The sequence below is a fragment of the Diplotaxodon limnothrissa genome, linkage group LG11 (assembly GCF_057381915.1).
Source record: "Diplotaxodon limnothrissa isolate DT_005_m linkage group LG11, D_limnothrissa_male_GT1.1, whole genome shotgun sequence".
Lineage (NCBI taxonomy): Eukaryota > Metazoa > Chordata > Actinopteri > Cichliformes > Cichlidae > Diplotaxodon > Diplotaxodon limnothrissa.
The window spans coordinates 40,023,945-40,037,507 of NC_140606.1; the positions used below are offsets into that span (position 1 = coordinate 40,023,945).

Consider the following 13,563-nt stretch of genomic DNA (forward strand, 5'->3'; position numbering starts at 1 on the left):
TAATCAGGTTTTTATAATATTTCAATAACAAAGACTACAAGAGAGAAGACCGCAATGACCACATGGCTCCATCTGAGCAGCCCGAGGCAAGTGTGGGGAGAAAAAACTCCCTTTAAACAGGAAGAGACCTCCAACTAAAGAAGGATCAGGTATCCGTTGGAAATTAAGAGAAGAAAGTCATGGCACACAAACAGCGGTTGGCTGATCTGTGAGCTGGATCAGCCAATCACCAGTGAGTTTCTGTGGTAGCCCCTCCCACAGGTAGTGACATCATCAGTTCCAGCTTTGGGACCAGATGCTTAGTTCAGCTGGTGCTGAAAATCCGGCACTGGGATGGTCTGTCTCTGATGGACATGTGTCCTGCTGGGTCCAGGTCCTGGTTCTGGTGGTGTTCCTTGACCCTCTTCTTTCAGACTTACATCGGTCCAGTGCTGATCTCTGTGAATCCGTTCAAACAGCTGCCGTATTTCACCGAGAGGGAAGTGGAGCTTTACCAGGGCGCGGTAAGACTGAGCGGCCAATCGACAGACAAATACAAACGAAAAACAGACAAATAGCTGATTGAATGCCCCGCCCCCGACAGGCTCAGTACGAGAACCCCCCCCACATCTACGCACTGGCTGACAACATGTACAGAAACATGATGATAGACAGCGAGAACCAGTGTGTCATCATCAGGTAGGCGGGGCTTAAAGCTCCCTTCAAACAGACTCTTTTCACAAATGTGTAACGTGATGTCTGTCTTTGCGTGTCAGCGGCGAGAGCGGCGCCGGAAAAACTGTTGCTGCCAAATACATCATGAGCTACGTGTCCAAAGTGTCCGGAGGAGGCGACAAAGTTCAGGTCAGAATCGGAGGCCATTGATTGGTTGACATAAAGGTAACACTGCCTCACTGCTCCACCTTGTGGTATAAATCGTTTTTGCACTTTGTAGTTTATCTCGACACTCATCGCTGCTGCTGTGCTGGTTTGAAACATTGTTTATGTGACGCTCAATTCAGTTTTATTTATACAGCACTAAATTACAACAACAGCTGCATCAAGGTGCTTTATATTGTAAGGTCGACCCTACAATAATACATACAGAGAAAAGCCCAGCAATCACATGACCCCCTATGAGCAGCACTTTGGCGACAGTGGGAAGGAAAAACTCCCTTTTAACAGGAAGAAACCTCCGGCAGAACCAGGCTCAAGGAGGGGCGGGGCCATCTGCTGTGATTGGTTGGGGTGAGAGAAGGAAGACAGGATAAAGACATGCTGTGGAAGAGAGACAGAGATCATTTTATAATAACAATTCTAATAATTAGTAAACGTTTATTCAAAGTGTTAATTTTAATTTAATAAATCGGACATATGTTAAGATTTCATTTTAAATTTATTTCTTCACCTTTTGCCACGTCGGGTCTTCCTTAGTTATATCAGAAAACGGCTGATTGTTTGTGTCAGCTGATAGTCACCATGGTTACAGATGATGTTAGCGATGCCACCCTGTGTTATCACCTGCAGCACGTCAAAGACATCATCCTGCAGTCCAACCCTCTGCTCGAGGCCTTCGGAAACGCTAAAACCGTCCGCAACAACAACTCTAGCAGATTTGTGAGTATGATAGCACACAGATACTTTGGCTGCCGCCGCGCAGATTCATAGACGCCCACAGACACGCCGCCCTTATCCCGACAGGGCAAATACTTCGAGATCCAGTTCAGCCGAGGAGGAGCTCCTGATGGAGGCAAAATCTCCAACTTCCTGCTGGAGAAAAGTCGAGTCGTCTCCCAGAATCAAGGAGAGAGAAACTTCCATATCTACTACCAGGTACTGCAATATGTGCTGCAACGTGTACTATAACTGTTAACGGAAGCTAATGCTGGCCTCTGACTTCAGCTGCTGGGAGGGGCTACCACAGAGCAGAGGGAGAACCTCGGGGTCACGACCCCTGACTACTACAACTACCTCAACCAAACGGGAACCTACACGGTGGAGGACGTTAACGACAAGAAGGAGTTCTCGGATACGATGGTCTGTATGCGTGTGTGTGCGTGTGCGTGTGCGTGCGTATGTGTGTTAAAGTGTGTGTACCTGTGTGTCTCTCAGGAGGCCATGTCAGTGGTCGGTCTGTCTCTGGAAGATCAGGATTCAGTTCTTCAGCTCGTCGCAGGAATTCTCCATCTGGGAAACATCAGCTTCAGAGAGGAGAACAACTACGCGGTGGTGGAGAGCCAGAACTGTGAGAAAGCCCCTGACACTGCAGCATGACACTATTGTTTGTTTTGTTTGTTTTTTATTACCACTTAAACCAATAAAATCTTGTCTCCTCATCAGTCCTGGCCTTTCCGGCCTACCTGCTGGGGATCTCTCAGGACGGTCTCTGCAGTAAGCTGACCAGCAGGATTATGGACAGTAAGTGGGGTGGGAAGACCGAGTCCATCTCGGTGACCCTGAACACCGAGCAGGCCTGTTTCTCCCGAGACGCCCTGTCCAAAGCGCTGTACACCCGACTCTTCGACTTCCTCGTCGATGTCAGTGCCTGCACACAGCCTTCACACTTTGTTCTGCGTTCTTTAACTGCTGCTCATTCACCTTCCTGTTTCTGTGTCAGTGTATTAATAAAGCCATGCAGAAGGAGCAGGAGGAGCTCAACATCGGAGTCCTCGACATCTACGGCTTCGAGATCTTCCAGGTACAAACACATTTCCTGTCTTAAGCCACACCTTACAAAACAATAATAAACACACTTTAACAAACTGGTCCCGTTAGATTGTTCCTGCTGATTTGATGATCAACGACTCTGATTCTTGATTAACTTTTACTTTTTTGTTTTTTAGCAAAATGGTTTTGAGCAGTTTTGCATCAACTTTGTGAACGAGAAGCTGCAGCAGATTTTTATTGAGCTCACGCTGAAGGCTGAACAGGTGACGTTGTTCTTTTTTTAATAAACTGTTGAACGCTTGGTGCACAGGTGACATACAATTATTCTGGGATTAGATTAATTTTGTGGTTGTTACTAAGTTTGACTGATTCAGCCTGACTTTGAAACTACATAAAATATCAGTGGAAAAGAGTTAATATCACATGACATTACAGGTGTTTATTGGACAAATCTTGATCCAACTATTTTCTGAGATGATGAACTTTGTCTTTGTTACTTTTGTGCGAGGAATCCAAATAATAATCCTCCAGCTTCCTCCCGAGTGACCAGCACTGACTAAAATAAATCCGTCCATCTTCTTCCACTTGTCCGGGGCCGGGTCAAGGGGCGGGAACTTAAGCAGACAAGCCCAGAAATCACTCTCCCCAGCCACCTCCTCCAGCTTGTCGAAGGGAACATCAAAGCGTTCCTACGCCAACCGAGAGATATAACCCCTCCAGTGTTTCCTGAGTCCTCCTCCTGGTGGGACATGCCTGGAAAACCTCACCCAGGTGGCCCCCAGGATGCGTCCTTGTCACCACCTCAGCTGCCTCCTTTCGATGTGAAGGAGCAGCGGCTCTACTCTGAGCCCCTCCCAGATGGCCAAACTCCTCACCCTATCTCTAAGGGAGAGACCAGCCACCCCTCGGAGGAAGCCCATTTCCACAGTTTGTATCCGCGATCTCGTTCTTTCGGTCGCTACCCACAGCTCGTGACCATAGGTGAGGGTAGGGACGTAGATCGTCCGGTAAATTGAGAGCTTCATTTTTACACTCAGCTCTTTCTTCACCACGACGGACCGGTGCGGCGTCCGCATCACTGCAGCTGGCGCACCAATCAGTCTGTCGATCTCCCGCTAACTTCTGCCGATGAGATTCTGAGAGCACTGATGTGAAAGCCTTCCACCACTTGGCTACGAACAGAATTGGTGACAAAGGGCAGCTCTCTTTGCTCCTGCAAAGGTTGTGTAAGGGTCAAATGGCCCGTAGAAGTGAGCCAGACACCACATACTCCTGTGGGCTGGGGTGGGTATCCTAGTATCCTCTCGGCTTGGTGCCTGTATGTTGGGGTTTCTCCCAGTGAACGAAGGGGTTTGTTCCCTGCACCTTCCTGGTGGGGAACGGGTCCTGACTGTCGTCTGTGCTGAATGACAGTTCGGAGTACCTGGTCTTCTTGGAGTCCCTGGGTGGGGTGTTTGAAGCTGCTCCACCTGGGGACTCTATATTACAGCGAGACCTGGAGGCGTGTGACTGGGAGGAACGGTGTCCCAGATCTGAACCAGCGCTGTGTTTTGTTATTGGACTTCTGTGCAAACCACAGTGTGTCCATAAGTGCACGTGGCACCAGGACGTCCTAGGCCGCAGGTTGATGATCGATTTTGTAATCGTATCACCAGACCTGGACCATATGTTGTGGACACTCGGGTAAAGACAGACACCAGAGGTGAGGGGAACCACCAGGCTGAAGAGGGAGTCGTATTGGGCGTGGTTAGCCTGTCGGACTTCGGAAGCAGCTGATCGGTACTAACAGGCCAAGCCAAATGTGGCTCGGGCAGTGGCTGAAACAAGAACTCTGGTGTGGGAGGAGTTCAGAGAGGCCATGGAAAAAGCCTTTCAGACTGCCTCAAAGAGATTCTGGCAAACCGTCAGGCGACTCTGACATCAGGCAACACTGCTTCACTGAGTGAATGCAGAGTCATTTCCCTACAGGGGATTAATAAAGTATACAAAAACCTCAGGAGGGGAAAGCAGTGCTCCGCCTGCTCTGTGTGCGGGTGGAGCGCTGCTGACTTTGACTGATAACATTGTCGGACAAACGTCAGGGACCTCCTTTAAATAAACAGACTAAATGTGAAGCCGGATGTTGCCGTTATGTCTGCAGGAGGAATACGTACAGGAGGGAATCAAATGGACTCCCATCGAATATTTTAACAACAAGGTGGTCTGTGACCTCATCGAGTCCAAACTGGTGAGTTCGCAAATCACTGAACACAGCTCTGATAAATTTAACAAGTACTCCTCTCCATCTCTGTGTTTTTATTCTTGTACAAACATTACTGACATTAATCATTTGTTACATCATTAAGAACTGCAGCAGGATTTACGCTCCATCTTGAGGGTCAGTTGCCCCCCGAGTTGATTCTGTCTGACAGAGGATTTAGCTCCTCCCACTTTAACCCCACCTGCCCTTTAAGCTAATGTTTTTTGTCATTAGCCATCTTCTGGAATCTGGATAGGGCTGAACGATATATCGCATTTGCGATAATATCGCGACATGATCAAGTGCAATTTTCTAACCGCAAAGGCTGCGATTATACTCTGGACATGTCCAAATTCATGGGCTGCATCCTCCTGAGGCCGCATTTGTAGACCGATTACGTCACAGCGACGTGCCGAAGGCTGTCCGAGAACGGCACAACTCCCGGCACATCATTTTCAGATCACCGCGGAGTTTCGCTGCTCGGGTTAAACGTAATATATAAGTCACTTAGACAACCTAAAAATGTTATTGTTGGGCTTTTTTCAGTGTTTTGTTTGTTCGTGAGTAAATCGGTTTGGCTGAGATTAAAGTTATTAGATTAGATAAAATAAAACTTTATTAATCCCCCGGGTGGGTTCCTCCTTGGTTTTCACACAGCTGACTAAACGTCAAACAGAAAACTTATTAAACAGAAGTATGAGACAGTCGAGAATTTACGCCAGTGTCTGGTTATATTTTAGATAGCAAGAAGCAGACGGCCGAGTTTATTAAACTCCACCGAGACAGCGGTGACGCTAATCAGAACTAGACCGTCCAATTTCACGCCTTTAAACTTTAAAGGCGTGTTTGTGTGTGTGTTTATACAATTGCTATTATGTTTGCACTTTATGTGTAATGTTACTGACTGCAGAGATCAGTAAGATGTGTGTATTTTTTATTTATTAGTTTTATTTATTTAATATTATTTTTTAATTTAATGACTGTCTAGTACCGGTAGTTCACAGATGTCGAAAAACTGAGTGTGGTAAAGCCACTGATTTTGTTTATGTATATTTCTGCAATCTGCACATTGCACTGACTTTCATTTTAATGTTTACACCAGGGTTCCTTGTCAGCACTTTATGCTCAGATGTTTGTAAGCTAAAAATAAACTATTGTGTATGTTCAAATATACTGTTGTGATTGAAGAAGTTAAATAAAAATGTCAGTCATCAATTCATGCATCACCTCATGTCATCATAACAGAGGTCTGTCTTCCAGGAAAGAACAGTTTAAAATTAATGTAATATAGTATTGGCCATACTATATGATGTATTGCTTGTCTTTGTTTAATAATACAGAAGACAAAGACCTTAAAAAATAATCGCATATCGCATCGCAATCGCAATATTGGGGCAAAAAATCGCAATTAGATTATTTTCCATAATCGTTCAGCCCTAAATCTGGAGAGGGGTGGCCTGCTCATTTTATAATACTACTGCAATTTTTACTCATGTAAAGGATTCCTATCAAAGTGTGCGGTCTGTTAGACTCAGGGACCCTTCAGACTTCTTCATGAATGTGAGCCAAAACTGCTTTTAAATACTCTACAACAAGTAGGCCTGCAGAGCGAGAGCGAAGTGCTCTGATAGGGTGATATGGTACTACAAGGTCATTAAGATAAGATGGGGCCTGATTATTTAAGACCTTGTATGTGAGGAGCAGGATTTTGAATTCTGGATTTAACAGGAAGCCAAAACAGGAGAAATCTGCTCTCTCTTTCTAGTCCCTGTCAGGACTCTTGCTGCAGCATTTTGGATCAGCTGAAGGCTTTTCAGGGAGTTTTTTGGACTTCCTGATAATAATGAATTACAGTCGTCCAGCCTGGAAGTAATAAATGCATGAACTAGTTTTTCAGCGTCACTCTGAGACAGGATATTTCTAACTTTAGAGATGTTGCACAAATGGAAGAAAGCAGTCTTACATATTTGTTTAATATGTGCATTGAAGGACATGTCCTGGTCAAACATGACTCCAAGGTTCCTCACAGCGTTACTGGAGGCCAAGGTAATGCCATCCAGAGTAAGAATCTGCTTAGAGACCATATTTCTAAGCTTTTCAGGGCCGAGTACAATAACCTCAGTTTGATCTGAATTAAGAAGCAGAAAGTTAGCGGCCATCCAGGTCTTTATGTCTTTAAGACATTCCTGCAGTTTAACTCATTGGTGTGTGTTATCTGGCTTCATGGACAGATAGAGCTGGGTGTCATCTGCATAGCAGTGTAAATGTATGCTATGTCTTCTAATGATGCTGCCTAAGGGAAGCATGTATAATGTAAACAGAACTGGTCCTCAAATATTACTCTCACTTTTGTATTTATGGTGAAAGTCGAGTGTTTTTAATTGAGTATTCGTGGGCGTTGAGTTTTAATTAACAGATAAAGACATCTGCTCTTTACAAGCTTAAAAACAGTGTGTGGCTCGTTTGGCTTGTTTGGTCTCTTGATGCAGCTATGATATTACCTGAGTACAGGTGAGATTTCTGCTGCTTGTAGGAGCTGAACTCTCAGTTTTGAACAAACTATAAGTCAGACTATATAAAACCAAATTCAAACAGCTGTATTTTCAGTGAACACCCTCTGTTTTGCAGAATCCTCCTGGGATCATGAGCATCCTGGACGACGTGTGCGCCACGATGCACGCTAAAGGTGAGGGGGCGGATCAGACCCTGCTGCAGAAATTACAGGGACAGATTGGATCTCACGAACACTTCAGCAGCTGGAACAAAGGATTCATAGTCCACCACTATGCTGGAAAGGTCCTCACCTCACCTGTATACCTGTCAGAGTTTTTAATGACCACATCTGTCTGTGTTTACTGACCGCACCTGTGTCTGTGGGCAGGTGTCGTATGATGTCAGCGGGTTCTGTGAGAGGAACAGAGATGTGTTGTTCAATGACATCATCGAGCTGATGCAGAGCAGCGAATTGTAAGTACTCTGTGCGTGGATGTGGGATGTTTTAGGAGCCCCTGATGCAAAACTGCAGTGAATAAACGCGTCATCTTTGTCAGGAATCCTGTTGTCAGCAGACATGGGCAGTGTTACTGTAATCTGATTACTTTTTTCAAGTAATGAGTGAAGGGTTTAACATTGCAAAAAAGTAATTAGATTACTGTTACTTTCTCGTTAGCACGCTGTGTCACTGGGTTACTAAACCGTGATTTTGTTTGTGAGAGAGTCTCATGACAGTGACGTAAGCGCGTGTGGCGTCCATGGCAACAGACACGTGCAGATCAACAATGGATAACATGGAGAGAGTACAACCATGCAGCGTTCAAAGCGTGGAAGTAATCACATTACTAAGCTGTGTGTGTGTGTGTGTGTGTGTCTCTGACACAATCCCTTCTCTGTGGTGTGTTTGTGGGCAGTCCGTTCATCAGAGCTCTGTTCCCTGAGAACCTGGAGGCTGAGAAGCGAGGGCGACCGACCACCGCTAGCAGTAAGATCAAGGTGAGAAAGCTGGAGGTTGGACCTCCACTAAGAATTAAAATGACAGTGAAATAAGCAGCTTTGCCAGGTGTGGTTCTCAGGTGTGTGTTCGCTGCCCTCTAGAAACAAGCTACTAGTCTGGTGCAGACCCTGATGAAGTGCACCCCCCACTACATCCGCTGCATCAAGCCCAATGAAACCAAACGCTCCCGGGACTGGGAGGAGAACAGGGTCAGACACCAGGTGGAGTACCTGGGCCTGCGAGAGAACATCAGAGTCCGTCGAGCTGGATATGCTTACAGACGAGTCTTCAATAAGTTCCTGCAGAGGTCGGAGGTCAATCATGGTTAGGATATTTAAGCTAATGGGACGAAGTTAAGGTTCTAACTCGTACTGCCGTGCTGCAGGTACGCCATCCTGACGAAGGAGTCCTGGCCTCAGTGGAGAGGTGATGAGCGTCAGGGAGTGCTGCACCTCCTCAACTCGGTCAATATGGACCAGGATCAGTTCCAGCTGGGGAAGACCAAAGTCTTCATCAAAGCTCCCGAGTCGGTAAGAAAAGCTCAGCAAGTGGTTTAACTGCAATCAGGAACGCTGAGATTCAGCACGCCTGAGGTAGAACCTGGTACCGGGTGTCGGCGCTGTGGTCCGCTGTCACCCACGGTCATCTTGGCCTGTCAGGGCCTGGCTCCGTTTGTCATAATGGTGTCGCTTCCTCTCTCCAGCTCTTTCTGTTGGAGGAGATGAGGGAGAGGAAATATAACGGGTATGCTCGTGTCATCCAGAAGGCGTGGCGCAAACATGTTGCTGTTCGCAAATACGTCAAGATGAGGGAGGAAGGTAAGATTGTTTTTGATAGATGGGTTAAAAAAACTCTGAATCTGAGTTTGTTTTCAATAACTTTTAATTCGTGTTTCCTCTAGCCTCTGATGTTGTGCTGAACAAAAAAGAGCGCCGCAGAAACAGCATCAACAGGAACTTTGTGGGTGATTATATCGGGACCGATAACCATCCTGAGATCAGACAGTTTGTCGGCCGCAGAGAGAGAATTGATTTTGCTGACGTCGTGGTGAAATATGACCGCAGATTCAGGGTAGGAACCCAACCTAAAAGCAAAACCACAGGCCTAGATCTGGTTCTGTTCTCCTGTTTGAACACGTCCTCGGCTGGAGAGTGTTTACCATCATGTCTGATAGAGTCCCTGAATATTTCTTTCCTCTTGGAAATGTTGCTTTTTCTGTTGTTCCACAGTCCGTGAAGAGAGACCTTATCCTGACACCAAAGTTCCTTTACATGATTGGTCGCGAGAAGGTGAAACACGGTCCAGATAAAGGTCAAATCCAGGAGGTTCTCAAGAGGAAGATTGAGATCAACAAAATCCAGTCTGTTTCTCTGAGGTATACCATCAGAACTGGGAAAAACTACAATTAGAACCAAAAAATGACAGCAGAGCCAGATTAGTACTTTCCACTGGGTCAAAAAGTAGAACTGGAAATAGAAACATGAAGCTATTAGAAGATAGCAATTGTTGTATAGCATTCAAAATATTACTGCCTTTCTCTGACCTACCTTTCTGTTTGTTAGCACTCTTCAGGACGACTTCTTCATCATCCATGAAGAGGAGTATGACAGCGTTCTTCAGAGTGTCTTTAAAACTGAGTTTCTGAGTCTGCTGGTCAAACGTTATGAGGACAAAACGCAGAGGAAGTTGCCACTAAAATTCAATAACCTGTAAGTTTTAAACACGATCTGTCGTTCTCCAGCATACCTCATGCACTGTATTTAAAAGTGAAGCTAGCCGCCATGGCCTCGCCCTTTGGCCACCCAAGTCTCCTGATGAGCATTTTCACTGTTGCCATTTTGGTGTTTTGAGACAAGCAAGGAGTCAAACTGCACAACCAATGAACGTAGTTCCTGCACTGAGAAACCAACACTTAAACCCAGGTTTAACAATGAGTCATCAGATCTGACCGGTACTAACCAAACACTGCCTCTATCTCTACACTTCTCTCTCCGTCCAGCCTGGAGTTTAAGGTGAAGAAAGGTGGCTGGGGTCCGTTCAGCTCCTCAGGATCCAGACAGATCCAGTTCCAGGTGGGTCAGGGTGACGAGGCAGTCTTGAAGCCCAGCGGAAAGGTCCTGCAGGTCTCCATCGGACCGGGCCTGCCTAAAAACTCCCGTAAGTTGTGACTTGACTTAGTCACCAGCGTAACCTCTTGTCCACTCGGCATTACTTCCTGTCTGTTTGTCGTCTAGGTCCCACCCGGAAAGACAACCGGAAGAGCCGCTACATGGGAAACCGTGCTCCACCCAGTAACCAGCAACACTCGGGTATCAGCAAAAACCAAGTTTCAGGTGTTTTCACGACTTCTTAGAAGACTCTTTTGACGTTTCTTATTCTCATCAGCATCTCGCTCCAGAGGGAGTGGAGCCCTGAAGGAGGGCAGCGCCTACTCCAGAGGCTCGTTGCTGAGACAGCAGTCTAGCATGGAGCAACCTACCCTGCCCCGCCTCCAGAACCAGCGTCGCCATGACAGTCGTCCCCATCAAAACCAGGATATGGGCTTTATGGATGTTCCCGATCAGGGTGCCGCAGGGTGAGACCGCTTGGAGTGACCCAGTGTTATGAAATAACTGTGGTCACCAGTATGACCAGTAAACGGACCATCCGTAAATGACTAGTAATCCCTGTTTCTCACCTGTAGGGTACACCGGCGCCGTTCAAAGGAGGTGAAGCCTCCTCCTGGAGCGGGTCGACCCAAACCGAAGCCCCAAACTCCTCACTGCAGAGCTCTGTACGCCTACGATGCCCAGGACACCGATGAGCTTAGCTTCAATGCTGAGGACCTCATTGAGATAGTCACTGAAGGTAGTACCCATACCCCACCTTGTATTGATGTTACTAGATATCACACACCTTGTTAAACAACATTAAATGTAGTTGCACAGTAGTACTAAAACAAAGAGGGATTTTTTTCATCCAGAATCGTAGTTCCCACAAGGACCGTGCACGGTCGCGTAGTTCCCACAAGGACCGTGCACGGTCGCTTAGTTCCCACAAGGACCGTGCACGGTCGCGTAGTTCCCACAAGGACCGCACACGGTCGCTTAGTTCTCTTGCTTACCTGAATGTTTGTCCTACGCATTGTTTTTCCATTTCCACAGATCCATCTGGTTGGTGGTTTGGTCGCTTGCGGGGCAGAGAGGGGATGTTCCCTGGAAACTATGTGGAGAAGATCTAGACCTCGATTCCAGGGGTCAGAGGCACCAACCTGCTGCTGCAGCTGGGGTCATAGGTCATAGGAGCTTTCAACACATTGGTTGAGAGCTAAAAGGAGGCTGACTGCTGAAGATGGCGTGCTAACAAACAGCTGCACTGTACCCAGAGGTGAAAGGTCAGGGTGTGGTGTGCCGACATGCTGACTCCTGGACTCCCAATGTCCCATTAACGCTGCATACAGGTTACATGTCCCCATAAAACTTCGTTTTCACAGTGTCCTCGTGTGACTTCAGTCTCTGATCATCTCAGGTGGAGCCCCGTATATCTGACAGTTAATTGGTGTCCTCATTCTGACACACTGCATGTGCTAGATTTTTAAATTCCAGTTCAAAGACCTTCCATCTTTCTGGTCTACAAGAGATGGAGTGAGAGGAGGGCAGCAGGAGGCTGCATCACGGCTTAGAGTTGATGGTTAACCAGTGTTGTACAAAAATGTGAATAACTAGTTTAGCCAGGTAGTATTCATGAGGCCGGTCAGTGAGGACAGCAAGGTTTATTCATCTGAAGTCCATCCAGTGCCCCCTGCAGCCTGCAGTGTTTATTACAGCCCTGAAATAAAACAAAGTGAGCACAGTGGCAGATTTAAAGCCCTGTACAGTATTTGTCATTAACAGAGCAGATGAACAGACCCTGAACGTCACACAGGAGCTTTGATATACAAATAAAGGTATTTTATTTGTCTCATCATTAAAACGGAAATATTTTTTACCTCAAATAAACAGATGTAGATGATCAATGTTCAGCTGTGGTTTCTGTCGGGATCAATGTTTCAGCTGCAGCCTATCCTGAATCAGCAGCTTACCTGAGCTGATCAGCTCACCTGGTACACCTGTTTTCTTTCATTTTAACTTTTTTCTTTTTCTGATTTTTATAATTTGGATTTTTTCCTTAACATAAACTTTAATTCATTTTTTAAAAATTATCTGTGTATTGTTTTTTTTTAAATTGCACAAAAACAGCAGGACACTACATTACCCAGAGTCCTTTTGACCAAGTGGGTTGTGCTGGTTTTAGGTACAGTTGGAAAAGATTGGCTCATCCGTCCCATAGTGTCTCTGTTGTTTTACACCAAAAGGAAAAACTGTAGTGATAAATGTCAGAATAACTCTGAGACTGGAACGTCACACAGTAGGGTGAGTTGTAATAAATTAATAAATCTTGCAGCTTGTGCAGGTTAATGCTACTGTTTTGCATGTTTATTAAAAATGACTTTGTTAAATTTTAAATGCGACCATAAAGTGGTTCAATGCAACATTTCAGGTATTTATGTGAATCACAAATTGCACAGCTTTGTCTTCCTGTCATGTCAGAGTGGAGGTAAACACACTTTTAAAATTGGTTTTGCAACTGAAGCAGTGTTCATTGTACAAATGTGTTTTCGAAGATTACCCTGTGCTCATTCTGATTAACCTGCTGCAGTGTTTTTGATCACACTCTGACATAGAAACTGAACATCTCATCTCAGTTTTACTTTAAGAATATAATCCACCCACTGTTATCATCTTCAATTTCTCCTTCCACCTCCGCCATGTTGGCCTGCAGTTGGTGCTGCTCTGAAAGCGCTGTAGTTTAAGAATATAATCCACCCACTGTTATCATCTCCAATGCCCTGTACCAACACAGAGCAGAGCAGCTATCTGAACGCTGCTCCAACAGAGGTCGATCATCTTGTTAATAATTTCACCTCCTCACTACGTACGACTCTGGATACTGTAGCTCCTGTGAAAACTAAGGTCTCTAATCAGAAGTACCTGACTCCGTGGTATAAGTCTCAAACACGTAGCCTAAAGCAGATGACTCGTAAGCTGGAGAGGAAATGGTGTGTCACAAATTTAGAGGATCATCATTTAGCCTGGAGAAATAGTTTGCTGCTTTATAAGAAAACCCTCCACAAAGCCAGAACATCTTACTATTCATCACTGATTGAAGA

At 45.7% G+C, this 13,563-nt stretch overlaps 1 protein-coding gene across 1 annotated transcript in view; it reads left to right on the forward strand.

The window, feature by feature from the left end:
- myo1eb (myosin IEb) overlaps positions 1-11,595 on the forward strand; it is a 16,775-nt gene extending 5,180 nt beyond the window's left edge. The window contains exons 3-27 of the mRNA XM_085364960.1: positions 414-503; positions 584-678; positions 756-843; positions 1,507-1,596; positions 1,681-1,812; positions 1,882-2,016; positions 2,092-2,224; positions 2,320-2,516; positions 2,597-2,677; positions 2,823-2,909; positions 4,787-4,873; positions 7,514-7,681; positions 7,767-7,852; positions 8,293-8,374; positions 8,477-8,682; positions 8,761-8,905; positions 9,079-9,193; positions 9,277-9,446; positions 9,605-9,750; positions 9,938-10,084; positions 10,375-10,532; positions 10,610-10,684; positions 10,761-10,950; positions 11,059-11,222; positions 11,519-11,595. Coding sequence (XP_085221086.1) covers positions 414-503; positions 584-678; positions 756-843; positions 1,507-1,596; positions 1,681-1,812; positions 1,882-2,016; positions 2,092-2,224; positions 2,320-2,516; positions 2,597-2,677; positions 2,823-2,909; positions 4,787-4,873; positions 7,514-7,681; positions 7,767-7,852; positions 8,293-8,374; positions 8,477-8,682; positions 8,761-8,905; positions 9,079-9,193; positions 9,277-9,446; positions 9,605-9,750; positions 9,938-10,084; positions 10,375-10,532; positions 10,610-10,684; positions 10,761-10,950; positions 11,059-11,222; positions 11,519-11,595 — 3,144 coding nt within the window. The remainder of the gene's footprint in view (positions 1-413; positions 504-583; positions 679-755; positions 844-1,506; positions 1,597-1,680; positions 1,813-1,881; positions 2,017-2,091; positions 2,225-2,319; positions 2,517-2,596; positions 2,678-2,822; positions 2,910-4,786; positions 4,874-7,513; positions 7,682-7,766; positions 7,853-8,292; positions 8,375-8,476; positions 8,683-8,760; positions 8,906-9,078; positions 9,194-9,276; positions 9,447-9,604; positions 9,751-9,937; positions 10,085-10,374; positions 10,533-10,609; positions 10,685-10,760; positions 10,951-11,058; positions 11,223-11,518) is intronic.
- Positions 11,596-13,563: the final 1,968 nt, after the last annotated feature.